This window comes from Miniopterus natalensis, chromosome 12 (assembly GCF_054644295.1).
Source record: "Miniopterus natalensis isolate mMinNat1 chromosome 12, mMinNat1.hap1, whole genome shotgun sequence".
Taxonomy (NCBI): Eukaryota; Metazoa; Chordata; class Mammalia; order Chiroptera; family Miniopteridae; genus Miniopterus; species Miniopterus natalensis.
This window is the reverse complement of record NC_142092.1, coordinates 67982849-68002037: the sequence shown is the minus strand read 5'-3', so window position 1 is coordinate 68002037 and position 19189 is coordinate 67982849. Positions and strand designations below refer to the sequence as shown.

The 19189-nt window shown below is 46.2% G+C and overlaps 1 protein-coding gene across 2 annotated transcripts in view; it reads right to left on the bottom strand.

The window, feature by feature from the left end:
- The window catches only part of MVB12B (multivesicular body subunit 12B), a 141754-nt gene that overhangs the window by 84897 nt on the left and 37668 nt on the right, over positions 1 to 19189 (bottom strand). For both annotated transcript variants that reach the window (XM_087822914.1, XM_087822915.1), the window contains 3 exons: positions 16754 to 16850; positions 9392 to 9521; positions 6648 to 6770 (listed from right to left, as the gene is read on the bottom strand). In XM_087822914.1, coding sequence (XP_087679040.1) covers positions 6648 to 6770; positions 9392 to 9521; positions 16754 to 16850 — 350 coding nt within the window. The remainder of the gene's footprint in view (positions 1 to 6647; positions 6771 to 9391; positions 9522 to 16753; positions 16851 to 19189) is intronic.

Here is a 19189-nt window from a genome sequence, read left to right as displayed (position 1 = left end):
CCCTTCAGAGGGTGCTTCTCTGAGACACCTGGCTGCCAGCACTTTCGACTGGAGTGGGTGGAAGGTGACACTTCAGACTGAGGATAAATTGAATGCACAATGCCTGCTCGTGCTCCCTGTGCAAAAAAAAAAAAAATCTGCAAGAGGTGCCACATCGAGGAAGGATATGACAATGTGTGCCCCATCTTCAGAGTTGAACAAAGAAATAAAAGTGTATGTGGTTTTCTCGTGAAGGAAAAGGAAGTCTAATTATTCCAAAAAAAGTCACACAGTTATGCCAGGGCATGCCCTGCAGATGTCCAAGCTTTGCAGGCTCACCTTCAATGGACTAGGGCAGAGCACCCCTCCCCCTGAATCACCTGCCCCCAAACCATCTCTTGCTACCATGAAAGTGGAGCTCAAAATCAAGTAATGATTTGTTTACTGTTAGAAAAATGTAATTCCCCCAATCCACTAGGAAACCTATCAAAGAGGAGACCCTGCTGGGCCTTCTCATAGGCAAATACCACCTGTGCCAAACCTTCTGCTACTTAGGACAGGTAGCAAACACCTCGAGAGGAAAAGGAGAACTCGGCCTCCCTGATCTGTGCCATCCTGGGCCTCTTGTTCAAGTCCTGCGACAACAGCGGGTGACAGATGTCATCTGTGGTACAAGGACCATCTTATTATTGAGCACTGACAAAAGGTAGCCTGAGGATTTGGGGCTGTCAGTGTGGACAACAGGACACCAGCCGTGAGCTAATGCTCCGGCCCATCACTGACTTATTCTGCAGGTGGATCGGGTAGCAGAGTGGATCACATGGTGGGAAGGTGGGTCAGTGAGGCCAGAACAGAGCACAGCAGCTCACGGGTTCCTGACAATGGAGTGAGGGGGATGTGTCTGGGTGTGCATGGCCTGATTCTAGACCACTGCAGCCTGGTTTTTCCTCTCCTTTCGGAAGAGCCATTAACCTTTTAGATGACAGCCCTGGGATTGGAATGACGGAACGATTTTTGAGGTCAGCAAGGATCTATGTTCTCAAAACCTGACATCGACATGCAAAAGTTGTGACTGAATCCCGGTGTCTCTGAGAGGAAGACTAAATGCATGTGACAGATCTTCTGCAATCAGAATGCCCCATTTCCCAGAGTACCTGTCACAGATTGATAACATCCACGCAAAAAGTTAAGTACAATTATGTCTGTCACTGGGAAACATACTTCGGAACCTGTGACTGACATCTTGCTGGAAGCTGACAAATCACCGAAGATTATGAACAACTCTGAGCGGCACCACGCACCCTCTGAGGGAAGCTCGCCTGATCGGCTCCTGGGAGAGGCTCCCGGGGGGTACACCTCGCAGGAGCGGGCTGCTGGGCAGGACTCCACGCTGGGAAAGGAGCTGTGTGCTTTGTGGCTCTGGGAGGGAAGATGACACTTTCCCCCCCGGGGGGGGGGGATAGTGTCGGAGGAGGGTTGCAGGACATGCCCACAGCCTGAGGTCTGTGTGGAGCAGAGTCAGGACCCCGATGGACAAGCCTCAGCACCCCAGGCCAACAGGAAGGGCAGAGTGGAGCTCCTAGAACCACACTTTCACATTTCCTAGGACACCTGAGCCCAATGTCCACATAAATGTGAGGTGTCCCAAGAACTCCAGCACTCTGGAGTCCAGACTACTAATTTCAGATGGCCCTGGAAAGGGATGGCAAGAGAAATACCTGCAGTCAGCTCATGCGTGCCAAGGCTGGGATGGGGCCTCTGGGCCTCGTATGGCGAGGGTGTACCGCAGTCACTCTGCAGTCATCCCAGCCCCCTCCGACACCAGCACTAGGATCGCAGAAGGCAATCGCTACAGGTCTGGTGAGCAGACCTCAGGGACAAATGCCCACTGCTAGGCACCCTCCCTGCCCACGGGAGCTACCTGGAGTCACCCTTAGCAAGGTGTCTGTGGCCCTAACATGGGTCTCCTGAATCTGAACTTTGGAGGATGGGGACAGGGAATATGACACGTTTCTTAACACCTGAAGAATCCAAAGGCTGCTGGACTATTGGCAGCAGCTGGGAACTTCCTCAAGGCCATGGAATTTTGGGGGAAGTTTTCTTTACTCATCTTTTTAAATGGTAAGCCCCAATTTACCTCCTAACTTCCATCCACCTGATTGAATTTTGCTTTCTGGGGCTTTCAGTGACCCACCCTCACCTGGAAACACCATTTAGATCTCTTATATTTAAACCTCCCACATATTAACCATTCGAACACCTGAATCCAGCTGCTGTCAGCGACTTTTCATGCTCAAATGAATGCTGGAGTGGGGCAACTTTTACAAGGTGGTGTGTGGCAGTGGACGTGACCCTCTCAACATAGCTAACAGGCCTGGACACTGCCTAGTGGGATGTACCCCGCTGTGCACACCTGGCTGCATTCCACAAACCAAGCTCAGGCCCAGTCATTTCACACAAACCGCTGCTAAGCCAAGTCTCCTCAACTGGTTCTCGTGCAACTGACTTTCTGAACCTCAGGAGGCCCTGCCCGTTCTGGCCTATTGCCTCCCCTCTTCTGGTTCCAGTGGGGTGTTGCAGCTGTAGAGGAGCAATGGGGGATCAATTCCCTCACTCAGAACTTCAGCTCTTCCTAATGACTGCGTCATCTGCAAATTTGATAAGCATGCTTCTGATGTCTCTATCAAGCCACTGGTTCTGCAGCTAAACAGGCCAGGAGACAGCAGTGTACCAGGGGCCCCTGCTGGGACAACACAGAACCATCCACTCATCCAACTCCAGGGCTACCGGTGCTCCATCACTTGTGAATGCACCCATCTCCCAGAACTTTCCCAAACCCTGATGCCAGCAGCAGCAGAACCTTTTCTCCCCAGCAGAATCATGTGTGAGGCCCCATGTGAGAGAGGAGGGGGTGCCTCCCCCATCTGTACCGACTCCAAAGCAGCAGCACAGAAGAGAATCAGAAAAGCCTCTACCAGGAGGACTTGCAAAGCTGAGGCTGGCCTAGAAGAGAAGGGGAGGTGGCCATGCCTCAGCCCCAAGGCCAGTGCCATCTTGCTGGCCAACCTGCATGGAGTGGATGGGCAGAGGACAGAGCAGCGCAGATGCCCAGAGAGAGAACAGGGGCTCTGAGCTCCTGAAGAGGCAGCATAACCTTCTTCCCCTGGAAACTCAGAAATGTGTGCAGAGACGTCTGTGTGAGATCCATTCGCTGAATAAGGGAGAGGAGCTCTGCCGAGACAGATGATCCTGCCTTTTGCCAAAAACGTCTCCAAACACTGTGTCTAATTTAGCAGATACAGCCAGGGGCAGCCTCTGTCTCTAGGAGCTGGCCTACCACTATGAAAGGGCAACTGGGTCTCTGGCCCAGGACTGGCACTCTCTGCAGCAATAGAAAGGGCACAAGCAGGAAGTGCCTGTCCTGGGGCAGCACCTGCCTCTGGAGAGAGAAGGCAGTTTTGCTAAGACCATGAGGGCCTCAGGTGATGACCCATTCCCTCTGAAAAGATCCACCAACTGCCCCTTCTGTCTGAATCAAGCTGGGGATCAGAGCTCTCCAAAAAATGGCAGGGAATTTCTTCGAAATATGAGTGACAACATAAAACATAGAGGCAGAATAATACAATTTTAGCTTTTGAGACGAAGGCTCAAGCTCTAGAAAGCAATAAGGTCTGCTCCTGGCCCTGGCTCCCTCGTTCCCTTCCAGTCCCCACAAGGGATTTGCTGGGAAAAGGGTCTGCAGCCGGTTGCTCAGGAACCAGCCTGCCAATCCTCCCTGGGCCTCCTCCAAATTTGGTCAGTAGAGGGCGCTGCATCACCACACTCTCACTCTAGCCTTGGCTTTGCAACCTGATCCTTGTGTCCACACAAAGACCAGGCTTGAAGGAGTATTTCTTACTTATGCATGTGGTTCAAAACTACATGAGAAAGCAGCAGCAAAACATAAACTTGCTATTATATCACCTATGTAAAAAGTACACAGAAAAATGACTTGAAGGAAATACGACCAGGTTATGCACCTTTATTCATTGGAAATGGGATTTCTGTGTGTTCACTATTTTCTATACTCTGTCAGTTTTCTACAAGTTTATATTACTCTCATAATCAGAAAAACCCTCAGGAATGCTCAGGGCCTTGAGAGTCATTGGGGGTGGGAGGGGGGAAAACAGCACGAGGTCCTAGGCTGATGGAGAAGCATTTTTGAAAAACTGAATAATTGCCTGGATCTGAACCGAGCGCTGGGAGGTAACAGACACTGGACAAGATCCTTGTCCTTGAGGAGTTCACAATGTGAACACAACAGAGTGAATGCATAACAGCCGAGAGGCACTCAGAAAAGAGAGCCAAGGCACAGGTGCAGCCCCTATGGTGTTCAGTGAAGGCTTCATGCAAGTGGAGGCATTTGAGCTGGTATCTAACTAAGGCAGGGATTTGAGACACCTGATGCACAGGTGTCCACGTGAACAAAGATGCAGTAGCAAGAAACAGGAAGGGATGAAGAGGCTACCAGTTCAGCTTAAAGTCTGAGCTCGGGGAGGGGAGCCTTCACTCCACAAGGCCGCTGCACAGCTTGTGTAGCCACAGTGGGAATCTAGGCACCACCCACGCTCACCACCAGAGAGAAAGCTGTCAGGTTCCTCTGCTGGCAAGACTGCAGAGACCTGGAGCCTCAAAGAATAAAGTAACATACTCATAATTTCACAAATATTCAATGGAAAATTTGAATAATCAGCATTTTAGTTTTTTTAAAATCAAAGATGCTGGCTAAGAAAACAATACAAAAACCAAAGGCACAGAAATGCTGATGAATTAGGAGGCTCAGGTAGGTATGCACACCACCTGTAAACTACTGCACAAAGAGAGGAGCGCTGGGGACAGACAAGTGGTTTTTACTGGGAAGCACTAATGTAACGTTCAATTATCCTACTGCATACTGGCTGACTTAACTCAGCCAAATTAGAATACATTTTATATTGACTATTTTGACATTTGTTTTATTTGGCAAGTAAAACAAAACTGATCGAATTTCCTTGCAACCATTGTAAACCATAAACTGTACAAGAGGTAATAAAATAGATAAGCCTTATAAACACTACCTCCAGTTCCACCCGGCATCGCACAGCTGTGATCTTGGGCCCTCTCTCACTTCAGTGGCCAGTGGCTGTGCTCTGCCACTGACCAGCAGGCTTCTGGGGAGAACAGTCCTCCTGCTTTCACTAACTGGGAGAATCAGTGCTCTTTCTTTATCCGACAGAGAGGTAAAACCTTCCCCAAGGTTGTGCCTGTTTCTAGGCCCTTCCAAGCCATATAATGTCAACAGGGAGCAGCTGTAACTACTCCAGGGATGAGTCTCAGATGACCCTGATCACAGGTGATGGGCCTGAGCTGACCCCAAGCCCAGGTGATGGTGATTGCATCTATGACGGTGCCCTGGGTAGTGAGCAAGTGCTGAACTGAGCTGCACTAGCCTTGTGCTCATAAACCAAACACTCAACCCCTCCACCTGCATCTCTGGGTAGCTCACTAGTTATTCATATCTCTTCTTTTAAAATGAACTGGAAAACTGCTTCTAAAGTTTCAGGCGATTCCAGGGGTTAGTCAAGTTTAAGGACCGCTCTTGGTTCATGAGACTGTCAGGAGAAAGCCCAGACTGCCTTCATGGGGGAACGTCCCGAAGGACAGGGCCCTCTGAGCTGCTGGTTCATGACAGCACCTTCCGAGAGAGGCGGATGCTCAGAGAACAGCGCAGAGAGCAGGCGGCCACGCTGCCCTCTGTACCTCCTAGAGGGCAAGGCACGGATCCTGGAGATCAGGGGGGGAGCCCACTGGTGACTATTTTGTCCTATTCCCGAAAGACTGTGTTCATCTCTGTTCACCCGTATGAAAGTTCCCAGATCCATTCTCATTTATGTTACATCAATCCCCAAATGACACCACCTCGACAATCCTCTCTTGTTTTATTTACTTTCGTAATCCTCTTCTCAAACTTAATCCACCGCTGCTGCCGTTGTTCCTTGTCCTCAAATAACTTACTACTAGCGATGCCGAGGTCTTTTTATTTGACAGGATTTTTCCCACCTGCTTCTTGCAGAAAGCATGAAGACCATTTCCGCCTCTATTACCACTGAAATCAGCTGCAGAGCAACCGAGTTTCTTTGTGGAAACAATGATTAAAACTAACATCCCCTGGAAAACTTCTCACTATTCTTTCAAACCCAAACTGCTCATTTCTTAGTTGTAGCTCATTGGGAAAAGAAACAACGTGAAAATGAACATAATTACTTACCAACCCCCCTGGGTTTCAAATGAGCCGCTGGCCAAGGCAGAGAAGGAATCCCACCTTCTTCCGGCCAGCGTTCCTAACCACGTGGCTGCAGATCCCGTCTGCCTGCAGCTACGGGCTCTTCAGAACAGCGAGCCAATTTAAAGCTGCATGTTCTGCTATTTTGGGAGCCTTCGGAACATGTACAGAAGAGAATACACAATGGCCTTTACATTCAAGGAATGCAAAGATTTCTAATTGGATTTTAAAAATCTCCGACGGTAGATTGCTTCTGCACTATTTCAGCAGACACTGAGGGGAGGTGTCCTAAAGTGTGCGCCCTGGGACCCAAGACCATGTGACTGTAACATGCATAGCAGAACAAGATGCCACGGAGAGGCCTCACCTGGGAAGGTTGGGGGCCGGGGTGGAAGCAGCTGATGACTGGGAAGGTGTTGTGGGTTGAGATGAGTCATGATTCCTTGGCACTCTGCCCATGCGATACCAGATCCCCATGCTGTTCAGTTCCCTTTAGGAGAAAAGAGAAATCTTCACGGCGCTGTTTAGCACAAAGCATTTACCTGAGCGACAAAACAAACTAACACCTTTAAAAGAATCATAGCCTCAACCACCAGGGAATCAATTCTTGTCCACAGATTGGTTACATCACCTCCCTTTGTGCTCTGGGTGTCACAGTTCAGAGCCGAATGTAAGGGCAACTGTCCCCACTAGGCAGGCCTGTATGACACCACCCGGAGCTTGCCTTCCTACCTTACTACTGCACTTGCCTTGGTTCTCTGTCTTTAAGTTTTTAAATTTAGTTTGTCATTTCATTGTAGGTGTTTACACGACAATCCACTTCAAATCCCTTGCATGGTTTGGGTGAGATAGACAGACCAATGGTTTTCAACTACAAGAATTACCCACCCTGCTTCTAGAACACTTCTGGCTTCTGGATAAAGCTTCTTACTGTCCCGATGTCACCTGCAGTCGGTCTTTCTTAGGGTCAGCTTGGGAGAAATCTTCAAATCATGAAGCATGTGCCCCACAAACCACCACAGCTAAGACTGGACACAAAAGGGCCTGACAGGCACCACATCAAATTCCCTGTGACCTGATATGCCTGCACTGCAGCCAGCTGCACACCAGTCACGGACGTTTATGAAACAGGTTTGTTCTTAGGAATTGGAATGAGATTATTTCAGCCACATCCAATTTACAACTTCTCAACTGCCCCACAGAACTGTATCTTGGGATGTGGAGGAATATCATCTCTTAAAAAAATGAGAACAGATTGATTTAGTGGATATTTCTAGTAGCTTCTCAGTGCACTATGGGAACAGTTCTAAACCACAATCACGTCTTGTTAGGTAGATGGTCAATTCCAATTGGCTGCATGGATTTCACCACGTCTTAGTTGGGGATCCGCGGTCAGGCCTGGGAGGAGCTGTCCCCACTCTGAGGTTTCTGTCTCCCCAGCCGACAACCCAACCCTTGCAAAGTAACGTGTGGAATTGTGCCTGTTCTTAAGAAAAAGTGACTTAAGAGTTTTGAATTGAATTCTTTCCTTACTTAAAAATAACACTGAACCCTAGCTGGTTTTGCTCAGTGGTTAGGGCATCGGCCTGCAGACTAAAGGGTCCCAGGTTTGATTCCAGCCAAGGGCATGTACCTTGGTTGTAGGCTCAGCCCCAGTTGGGGCAGATGTGGGAGGCAACCAATCGATGTGTCTCTCTCACATGGATGGTTTTTTTTCTCTCTTTCTCTCTCCCTTCCACTCTCTCTGAAAAGAAATGGAAAAAATATACTCAGGTGAGGATTAAAAAATAAATAAGTAACACTGAAATCATCTGCCTCTGGAAAAGAATTTTTGCTCCAAGATGAAACAAAAATATACTTTATTTAGCAATATTTTCAAAATAATATAAAAGATTTTAGTTTTGATTATCAAGACATACGTATATGGTAAGAGTCTATTCTTTAGAAGTTTCTAAACTGGTTAAAAATTGAATCTTTTAAAGTAGTATAGTTTCTAATTAAAAATACACAGAGTAAACCAAAATTAGACTTTAAAAGTTCATCATTAAATTGTTGGCTTCTACTATTTGTATGCAAATAGCTGCTTCAAGGCAACTGAATGGTTATTCTCTTACCACTTGCTACTCCTGTTTACATAATCAATTTAAACCCCGTTGCTAAACAGGATCCGGAGTGTATATGGGAGGGAAGGGAATGATCAGAGTCCTTCTTAAGGACACAAAGTCTTGAGACAGAGCACTGATTCCATAGCTGAAGAGTCTACATAACCTCTGTGCACCAAGATGAAAATAATCTCTAATTTGGTGATACCAGTTCCCCACACACTTCGAGCAAACACCACAGCTCACCTATCGCCCAGCCTGTGTCAGGCGTACGGACAAAGGCCCTGGCTTTAGAAGAAAGAGGAAGGTCTGAATCAAAATGAGCAAGAAGCAAAACAGAGCACAACCCAGAGTCTCATCCAAGTGGGAGACTCATCCCTGGGGACCGACGGGGTCAAGCAAGATGCCTGCAAAGCCAACCAGGGAGAGAGGCACATGGCTGAGGGGCCAAAAACCATCTACCACACTGGAAAGACCTGAATTTCAGCTGCCTGAGTATAATGAACATCTATCTTTGGACATCCAGCATCCATTCACTTCCCTCATCCTGACTTTTTACCTCCCCTCTGTATCTGGGAGCAGCCATCCCCTCATTCTTGGTCCCTGAGTTCCAATGGCTTGGGCCCAGAAGAGAGAACATTTTCCAGGTAGCAGTGACAGGTCCAGTGGAACAAAAGGGAGCCTCATAAACTTAGTAGGTGAGTAAACAGTGCCAAGGGCTGAGGCCCAGTGGTCGCAAAGGAGAGGGCTCCTGGGCTTTGGGCATCTGGAAAGGTCCACAGAGCCTCAAGGACAAACACACAGGACAAGGGGACAGTAAGGCCCTTAGAACAGAAAGGCATGGAGGGGTGGAGAGAGTGGTGGTCTGGACTGGCTGCAGCACACGCAGGATGGGCAGCTATGAGCAGAGGCCTAGCCTCGTGTGTCAGAGTCTCAGTGCTCTATCCCTGGGGGTGACCTGAGCACTCACAGAGAGAGAGGAGAGGAGATCTGTGTTACTGAGACTCACCCAATAAACGTGTACTGAGGAGGGGCCTGCTTGGTCCGGCCCATGATCCGAATGTCACAGATCGCAGCTTCCGTGGAATCCCGTGGGATAAATTTAATGCACAGCCTCTTCTTTCTAAAAGCTACTTCCTCTGAAGGAAAGAACAGAGAAAGGCATGAATCTCTATTCGGAGCACTGCGTCTCCCATCATAGTCCCCTTCTGGCAACGGAAGTGGCCAGTCATCCAAGTGCCCAACAGGAGGGCTGGGCTGTACCCCTTTTTCCCTCCACAGGCCCACAGTGGGCAGGCCGTGTGTACAGGCCCTGACCACCAACTTTCTCTGCGGAGAAGGGGCTCCCTGGGGATGCCCACCTCTGTGAGGAGAAGCTGCCTGGAATGAACCCATTGGGCTGGCTTCTAAACCACCTGCTAACTGCTGCAGCCTTCAGATACATACACGTGGACACCTGAGTGTTAACACACTTTACTACATGGACGCTTCTCTTTTTCATTTTATTGTAGAAATTTTCAAACATTCCCCAAAGTGCATGAATCTACATGCTCCCATCATCCAGTTTCAACACTGCCCCAAATGGACAAGCGGGTTTCATCTCCCCCCGCCTGGCTGGAGAATTTAGAATGAGTCTCTAACACTGTGTCTTGTCACTTGTCAATAGCTCAGCAGGCGTCTGTGGCAGACAATTTTTTTTTAACACGATCACCATGCCATTATCATTCTTAACAAAACGAATAATTCCTCAATACCATCCAATAAATAGTCTATATTCAAGTTTCCTCCATTACCTCAAAAACATCGTTTCACTGTTGGTTTGTCTGAACTTAGCTGCGAGGTCTCTTAAGTCCCTTTTATGCTGCAGCAACCTCTCCACCTTCCCCTTGTCTTCAGGGCACAGAAGCTGGAGAAACTGGGTCATTCCCCTGTACCTCCTGTAAACCAGCAGTTATAGCTAAAGGCTTGGTAAGAGTCAGGTTAGGGCTTTTCAGGCAAGAGCACTTCCCAGGTGGTGTAGGTACTTCCTGTGGCATCACATCATGAGGTGTGGTCCAGCTCTGCCCCCTTGGCTTCCGGGGCTGTCGGCCTGGTCCCCCCCATGATGAAGTTCCCAATAGCCACTCTGAGCAGTGTCTGCTTCCCCTCAAGACTGTTTCTTAGATCCATCATTTCATTAAAGGTTTCAGAATGGTGATTTTTCTATATCTGTCATTCCTTCTGCATTTATTAGCTGAAATTCTTCTATATAAAAAAAATAACTTTTCTTCTTCAACTACTTGATCTCTCTGAAGTGTGCATTGCATAGGAAAAAGAGATAAATACGTTTTTCTTTTATTTATTGGGTCTTACAGAGAGATGAGTCGGTGCTCTAGTGACTTCCAGTGGTGGCCAGCCAGGCATCTGCTTGCTCATTTGTGGTTTTTAAACATTAGTTTCAATCAACTGCAGTTACTCAATACATGAGTCAGATAGACCTGGGTTGAAATCCCAACTCCGCCACTTTCCAACACTATGACCTTAATTTCTCTGAGCTTCTGTCCCATTAGCTGTAAAAGGGAGTCAATGAAACCCCACCCCACAGGGACGTAGGGTGGATGAAATGGGATAACAGGTAAGCTTCACTTAACCCAGCACCTGGCACACATAAGTGCTTGATAAAGAACAGCCACGAATGTTCTGATCACCATCACTACAAGGAGGCCTCCAGCACACAACTCACGTCAGGATTTGGCATTGACTTTTAAGACCTGTCAGTTCTGGGGCAGGAAAGAAGCACATTCAAATCAGGGAGCGGAGTGATGAAGGAAGTGCAGGCCTGTGGCTGGTCTTGGCTTTACCAAGGGGAGACCAGAATCAGTGGCGTTGTGGTGGTGGTGTTGGGGGTGTTGCATGTCAAAGAGCCAGGTGGAAACTCAGAACCTGTGGGTTCTCTTCCTTGGTGAGGAAACTAAGGACTAGGATCAGATCTACAAGGTACAGTAATAATGTCCTGAATCCAGACCCCAAACATTGTCCCCAGTAGGCAGGATGGTATCCTGGGGAAAATGGTCAGAGCGACCCTGCACCTTGGAAAACTATTAGTGTTAAGATCAGGCCTTTGGATTGTTTTTTAAAGATTTTTTTATTGATTTTTAGAGAGAGAGGGAAGGAGAGGGAGAAAAAGAGAGAGAAACATTGATGTGGGGATGGAGCCCACAACCCAGGCATGTGCCGTGAACAGGAATCGAACAGGGAACCCTTCGGTACATGGGATGACACCCAACCAACTGAGCCACACTGGCCAGGGCAAGATCAGGCCTCTGAAAGTATGAAGAAGGTGAGTGAGACCTGTCCTCAAAGTAAATGAAAATGCAGGTGTTTTGCTTGCTTTTGTCATGCTGCTCTTTGCTCCATTCCTCCATTCCTCCATCTACAGCATGGAGCCGCTAATTACACATGCTTAAACAGGCCTGATTTTAAGTAAACATATTATACAGTAAATTGAAATGTGTTCAGTCATGCTAATGAACAGAGAAAGGACAAAGCACTTTACTAAAACAAACAGTTTTCCAGTTTTTAAGTACTATATGGATTGCAACAAACTGTATTTTAAATTAATTATAGGAGTCTTGTCCTTTTGGCTGACTTTATAAAATCAAGGCCTTACATGCGTCCAAACTGCACAGAGCTGACCAGAGGTTTATCTACTCAGCTTGGGCTCACCTGTCCCCTGGGTAAAGGCTCTAGAAAATGACCCTATGACACGAAATGAAGAGGCCACCCTGAACCCACCCTCCTTGTGTGATAAGACACCTGGTGGAGATGCCAGGACAACCTCAAAGTCTGTGGCGCAGCCACTCACAAGCCCCAGTCGCAGGAAAGGCTCCCCTCCCCGGATCACTGCACAGGATCACCCACAGAGCTAGACCAAGGCCTAGACAGTACTCCGCCCTCGGCTTCCTCACTTAACTGGTTCAACGAAAGGAAAGTACAGAATGGGAAATCCCTTGTGACTCTATGGTGTATCAATATAAAGACATTGTAAGTCGATTAATTGTCAAACATGAACATCAACGCAAATTTTAAAACTAAGAAAAGCACAAGGGAAAAGTGGGAAATTCATACAAGTCTACAGGCAATTTTAGTTCCCAAGCAGACAAGCCATTTAAGAATAAGTGAAAGTAGCAAGCAAACACTTGTGAAATGTTCAGTCTTGCTAATAAATAATGGAGTGAAAATTAAATACAGTTTGGATAGCAAAACTAAATAAAAAATTTAAAACCTATGCCGACAGGTCTGTGGAAAACAGGTACAAGCCTGTATCATTAGTGGCACTGTGAATTGGTATTTCTGGAAGTTAATTTGGCAATGGAGAGTAATAATGTTTATCTTTATTGAGTCCATCCTCTGAGCAAGGCACTGTGCATGATGGGTACCTTAGGTGATTCAAAGATGAATTAAACATAGATCTTGCCCTCAAAGAAAGAGATAAGTAGCAAAGACATGAAGAAAACATGTAAATGGCTAAACTGCAAGCTAAAAACATTATTATGAGGCAGATAATATCCCCTCCCCCATTTTACAGATGCGGAAACTGAGGTCCAGGAGGGTGAAGCCCTATAGTTGTAAGTGCAGAGCCAGACTCAGTATCAGGCAAATACGACTCCAGAGCCCAAGTTCTCCACCATGACAAGCTTCACTTTGTCCTAATGGAGGTAAAGATGGTAATTCAGAGGCAGAACCAATCACTCCCTTTGGCTTCCCATGACTGTAATGCACACATGCTTACTTCCCTCCAGGCCCTTCTGCGAGTGTGTGCTGTGCCGGGTGCACTGAAAAGCAGTAAAGAAGGCAGACAAGGCCCCTGACCTCCAGCTGACTAGAGCCCTGTCTGATTATGTTGTAATGCAATTCCTGTTGCCAGGTACAGGTCACCCACTAAACTGTCCCTGAGGAAAGGGCCAGTATCTCAGTCACCTTTCTATCCCAAAGCCTGCAGTGCCACTAGGCACTCATCAACCTTAGCTGACTGTGGAGGGGAGAGAGAGCTTACTTCAAACTGGTATCTAGGGAACAGAGACTGTCTGATGCATGCGGGAGAACTTAGGCTCACCTTTGGGAGACACGGGGTGTGGACATTCAGAGTGGAGGGAAAGGGCATTTCAGGCAGAGAAATGCCTGAAACTGCTAAGCAAGTATGTGGTCAGAAAAGAAAGGAGCATAGAGAGTGCACAGTAAGTGGTTCGGTTTGGGTAAAGCACAGGGTGCTTGAGTATGAGGAGAGGAAGGCTGGGGGCAGACCACAGAGGATCTATGACCCAGTAGCCTCAAGTACTTAGAAACCTATCACAAGGAAATCATTTAAAATCTATACATACCCAAACTGACCTACAGATTCAACACCATCCCTATCAAAATCCCAGCTGGCTTCTTTGCAGAAATTGACAAATCTGAAAATTTCTATGGAAATTCAAGACACAGAAGAGCCAGATCATCTTGAAAAAGAAGAACAAAGTTAGAGGACTCAGCTCCTGGTTTCAAAACCTGCTATGAACAGCAATCAAGACTGGCATAAGGAAAGACACACAGATCAATGAAAAAGAACTCCGAGTCTAGAAACGAACTCTCACATTTATGGTCAACTGATTTTCAACAAGGGTGCTAAGACAAGTCAGTGGAGGAAAGAACGGTTATTCAACTGGACATTCACATGCAAAAGAATAAAGTTGGACCCCATCCCATACCATTCACAAAAATTAACTCAAGATGGATTAAAGACATAAATGTAAGAGCTAAAACTATGAATCTCTTAGAAGAAAACATAGGCATAAATCTTGGTGACCCTGGATTAGGCAGTGGTTTTTTGGGTATGTCACCGAAAGCATAAACAAAAAAATAAACACATAAAAGATAAATGGATTCCATCAAAATAAAAGTTTTCAAAGGAAACCAAGCAAGTGAAAAAAGAACCCACAAAATGGGAGAAAATGTTTCAAATCACGTAATTGATATAGTACTTCCATCTAGAATACAGTTAACCCCTGAAAAAATGCAGGGGTCACAGGCACCAATCCCCCACACAGTCAAAAATCCAGGTATAACTTTTGACTCCCCAAAAACCTAACTATTAATAACCTATTGTTGACTGGAAGCCTTGCCAGTAACAAAAACAGCCAATTAACACATATTTTGTATGTTATATGTATCATATACTGTATTCTTATAATAAATTAAGCTAGAGAAAAGAAAATATTAAGAAAATCATAAAGAAAATATACTTACAGTCTCTATTGAAAAAAATTCTGTCATGTTGTTCAAGGGTAAACTATATATTAAAATATTCTGGCAACATCATTAGCTATCAGGGAAACACAAATCAAAACCACAATGCGAGGCCACTTCCTACCCACCAAGACGGCTGGAATGAAAAAGCACGACCATGACACATGCTGGGGAAGATGTGGAGAAAACTGGAACCGCATGCACTGCTGGTGGAAATGTAAAATGGGCTGCCCCTTTGAAAAAAAGTTTGGAAGTTCCTCAAAAAGTTAAACACAGAGTTAGAATATGACCCAGCTATTCCATGCTTAGGTGCATACCTAAGAGAAATGAAAACGCATGTCCACACAAAAACTTGCACAGGAAAGTTCATAGCAGCATGATTCACAACAGCCAAAAGCAGAAACAACCCAAATATCCATCAACTGGATGGATATGTAAAATGTAGTAAATCCATAAAAATGGCGTATTATTTGGTGACCAAAAGGAATGAAGTATACTGATATAGATGCTGCAACACGGATGAGCCTTGGAAACATATGCTAAGTAAAAGGAGCCGATCATGAAAGACCACATATTTTATGATTCCATCTATATGAAACGTCCTGAACAGGCACATCTACATATAAAGTGGACTAGTGACTGCCTAGGGCTGGCAGGGGGTGGGAAGGTGAGGGCTAGAGAGAAATGGAGAGTGGCTGCTAATGGGATGGGGTTTTGGGGGAGGGGATGAAATGTTCTAAAATTGTGGTAATGATTGCAGAACACTATGAATGTACTAAAAACCTCTAAATTGTACACTTTAATGGGTAAATTGTATGGTATGTGAATTATACCCAATAAAACTGTTACCAAAACCCCGATACATAAATATATAAAAATCTTCCTGTAAAAGGTGCTCATGCTTTTCTAGAGCAACACTGTGCTGAAAAGTGTGGTTGGTGTCAGACTTGTGTGTACATTCTAGTTACTCCCCCACTTCTGATGCAAGACCTTGGATCAATTATTTAATCCCCAAGCAGTTACTGTGCCTCATTTATCGTATATGTGGAAATGGGCTTAATAATATCCATTTCCAAATAGGAGTCTTCTGAAGATTCAGGTATGTAAAGCATTTATGACAGGGGTTAGCATAGAGTAAGTACATACTCAATATCAGCTATTACAATTATTAGCTAATGCATATAATAACAACAGCAAATGTCCAACAGTGAGGAGACTGCTACGAAAATGAAGACATGCTATGCAAAGGAACCTACTTGCTTCACTAAAGAACTACGTAGGGTCTGTACAGATATGAAAAGTCAGGTCTACGTGAAATGCTAGCAAAAAACCAGCAAAAACAGTGGGTCCACATGGGGCTAACTATGGAAAATTCAAGTACGTATGATGCAGAATGAGACACAGAACTTCAGAGAGAAATCGTATGTCATAAAGGAGTCTATTCGCTTTTTATTTACTGCTTCACTGTTAGTTGGTAAGAGTAATTAAAAATAAAACAAGTGATTTCACACCAAAATGAGGAGGCTCAGATAGGCAGAGGCTTCCCAGCACTGTTTAATAACCGACGCGCATGACAGGACCCTGAAGACGCTCCCAAAGCATCAGCGACTCTCCTCGGCTTGGTTCTGCTCAGTGCTCCCACTGAATCCCATGTTCTCTGATGTGCAATCTTTCTGGTTCTGGCCTTTCCTGTGAGCTCCAAGAGCCAAAACTGAGGACATTATTGCACTTGTACTCCCTGGGGGCCTTCTGATTTTTTCCCTTCTGCTTCTGGGTCTTGTGCCAAGCTTGCCTTTAGCCACACAGAGGATGCTCTAAGGACGGACTATTGCCAGCTTCTCCATCCATCCCCGAGTGACTAGTCCAGTGGGGAGCCCCGTTCTGAGAGAAAAGGGCATTCTGCTCAATCGCGTGGCACTAACCAGAACACTACAGGCTCCTTGGGGAACCATGTTGTACACATGGCAAGAGTTGCAGGGTTTATTCTTGGGCAAGTGGTAAGGACTCCTAAAATATTTCCATAGAAAAATGCACATAGGAAAATCTAAAAATATGCCTGGAGGAAGGAAACCCTCTCTGGGATGAGTGCTCCTGGAGGATGACTCACGTGTGTCCGCCGTCTCCTGAATCGGGATGAAGCCTACAGGCAGAGTGTCCTTGACGTCAATGAGCTTCACGTCCACCAAGACGTTCCCTAAGTGACTCTGGGGAAGAAAGAAGAGATACAGACCATGAATCTGAACACACCTGTGGCAGGTTGGCCATTTTGGTTTCGAGATGCACATTTAACACAATGACTCTTGTAGCTTTACCAGAGCAGGTTAATTAAAGTAGGTGCCACTTAATGCTCCCCAGGTTACATGGGGACTTGGAGGCCCCTGGGAAGGAGTTTTATCTGCAGAACCTCAAAGCCGCTCATTTAGACATGGCCTTGGGTAGACGGATGAGCAACTTTGGAGATGCTTGAAACATAACCCAGCAGAGGGCAGCTGTGCACACGTCCTGGGACCAGCTCTCAGGCCCGGCAGGTTTTAGAAAGCAAATGGGGGCGAGAGCTACATCTAAACCGAACAGAGAACCAATCATACTCCTAAGTGATCACCAGTCTGCATCTCAACACACGTTTTGGTTGCTAGATACATTCTGTAAAATCCCAAGAATCATAAAATACAGAGTGAAAAGCCCTGCTGCCTCAATATTACCCATCTTCTAGAATGACACGCACCAGGGCCTCTTAAAGTTTCTATTTAGTGGTAGTGTGTGGGGCCCACAGTGCACAGTTTCTGTAACCAGTGCAGAAATATCTTCTGAAGATGGCTCGCACCATCCTGTAACTGCGAGAGAGAATTCTCTGCAAACGCGCTGGTACTTGGCAGCCCTCATTTCAGGCTGGAAACGAGCTCTAAGGATATCTACCCTACAACTTAAATACATGGGGCCACCCCAGAGAGTTCATTAAAATCTTCAGAGTAATTTGCAGCTTAGCTTCCCCCTCTCCAGTTAGAGCCAGTTAAGGAAAGACTTATGGCTGCTGAACCCAAATCTCTCCAGTTAGGATACCAGCAAAGCACTCTGCGTGCCCATTTCTCAGAAGCTCCTCGTCCCCTGAAGCCCTGCATGAGCACACTCTCAGTTTCCTTGCTCTGCGTTAGGACAGGTGCCCAGATGGCCAGCCCATCACTCTGGCCTCCGCAGCAACTCCTCAGGCCTGTTTCCATCTTGCTCAGAGAAGGGCCTGCGCCTCCATCTCTGCGCATGGGTGGCCAGCCCCCTGCCCCCAGCACAGTGCCAAGCTAACACACTCTCTGAAGGCCATTCTGGGAGTTCTTACCATCTACACTCTCCACTCTATTCTCTCTTGGCACTATTTTCCTTCATACCCATTTACAATGGCACATTTGCAAGGTTATTTAAAATCTGTCTCGCCACTAGAGTTTAAGAACCAGGAGAACCAAAACTATCTGTCACTACTGTAAATCCACATCTGGCACAGTTCTTGGCACACAGTAGGTGCTCAGTCATTATTTGCTGAATAAATTAATGTTTTTTGGTACATTTCCAACTGGGTGGGCTGCTCAAAGTCAGAAATCAAATTGCATTTGCTGGGATGACAAATCTAAACTATATCAATAAAAACATTAAAAGTATATTTAAGCCCTGGACAGTTTTTCTCAGTGGTTAGAGCGTCGGCCTGCGCACTGAAGGGTCTCGGGTTCAGTCTCCGGTCAAGGGCACATACCTGGGTTGTAGGTCTGTTCCCAGTTCCCAATCGGGGTATGTGCAGGAGGCAACCAATTGATGTGTGTCTCTCACATCGATACTTTTCTCTCTCTTTCTGTCCCCCTCCCCATCCCTCCCTCTTAAAAAATAAAAAATAAAATAAAAATCAATGAAAAATCCTCTGGTGAGAATTAAAAAAAACACACTATATTTAATAAAATACATTATAAACCGAAAGCACATAAATGAAATACATTCTTCAAAATTTAAATGAAGGTCGCTATATCAAGGGTAAACTGTGGCCAGTGCTTTTAGGGCCCTATTGTCACAAAATGGTTTCTTTCTCACAGAACTCCACTTGCCAACTGCTTTCTACTCATCCATCTGAGGTGGCCGGGCCTCGGGAAAACAGTGCACAGTGTGGTGCAGCGGTGGAAAGTGGACCCTCATGGACGAGGGATACATCTCTGACAGTGTAGGCAGGGTCTGAACCGTTAACCTAACTCGCAGACATCAGCTGCTTTCAGAGCCACCTCATCTAATCGATCATAATTTTTTTTCATGGCAGTTGCGTTTCCATGTCATCACTGCTTTCTGCATTGAGAAATTAACAACTGGGTGTGTTTCCCTGCCCTGGAGATGGATGGGCATTCATCAATATCATTCTCAAGTGTCTTCTGCTTGACAAGTCGGGTTTTACGGAAGTCAACTGCAAACCACTTAGCGATCTCACCCTCCACACTCTACAAATGTCCCCAATCATAAAACCAGAACATGGGTGGTGTGGCCATTTTTAAAAAGCATCAAAAACCCCTCCCATGCA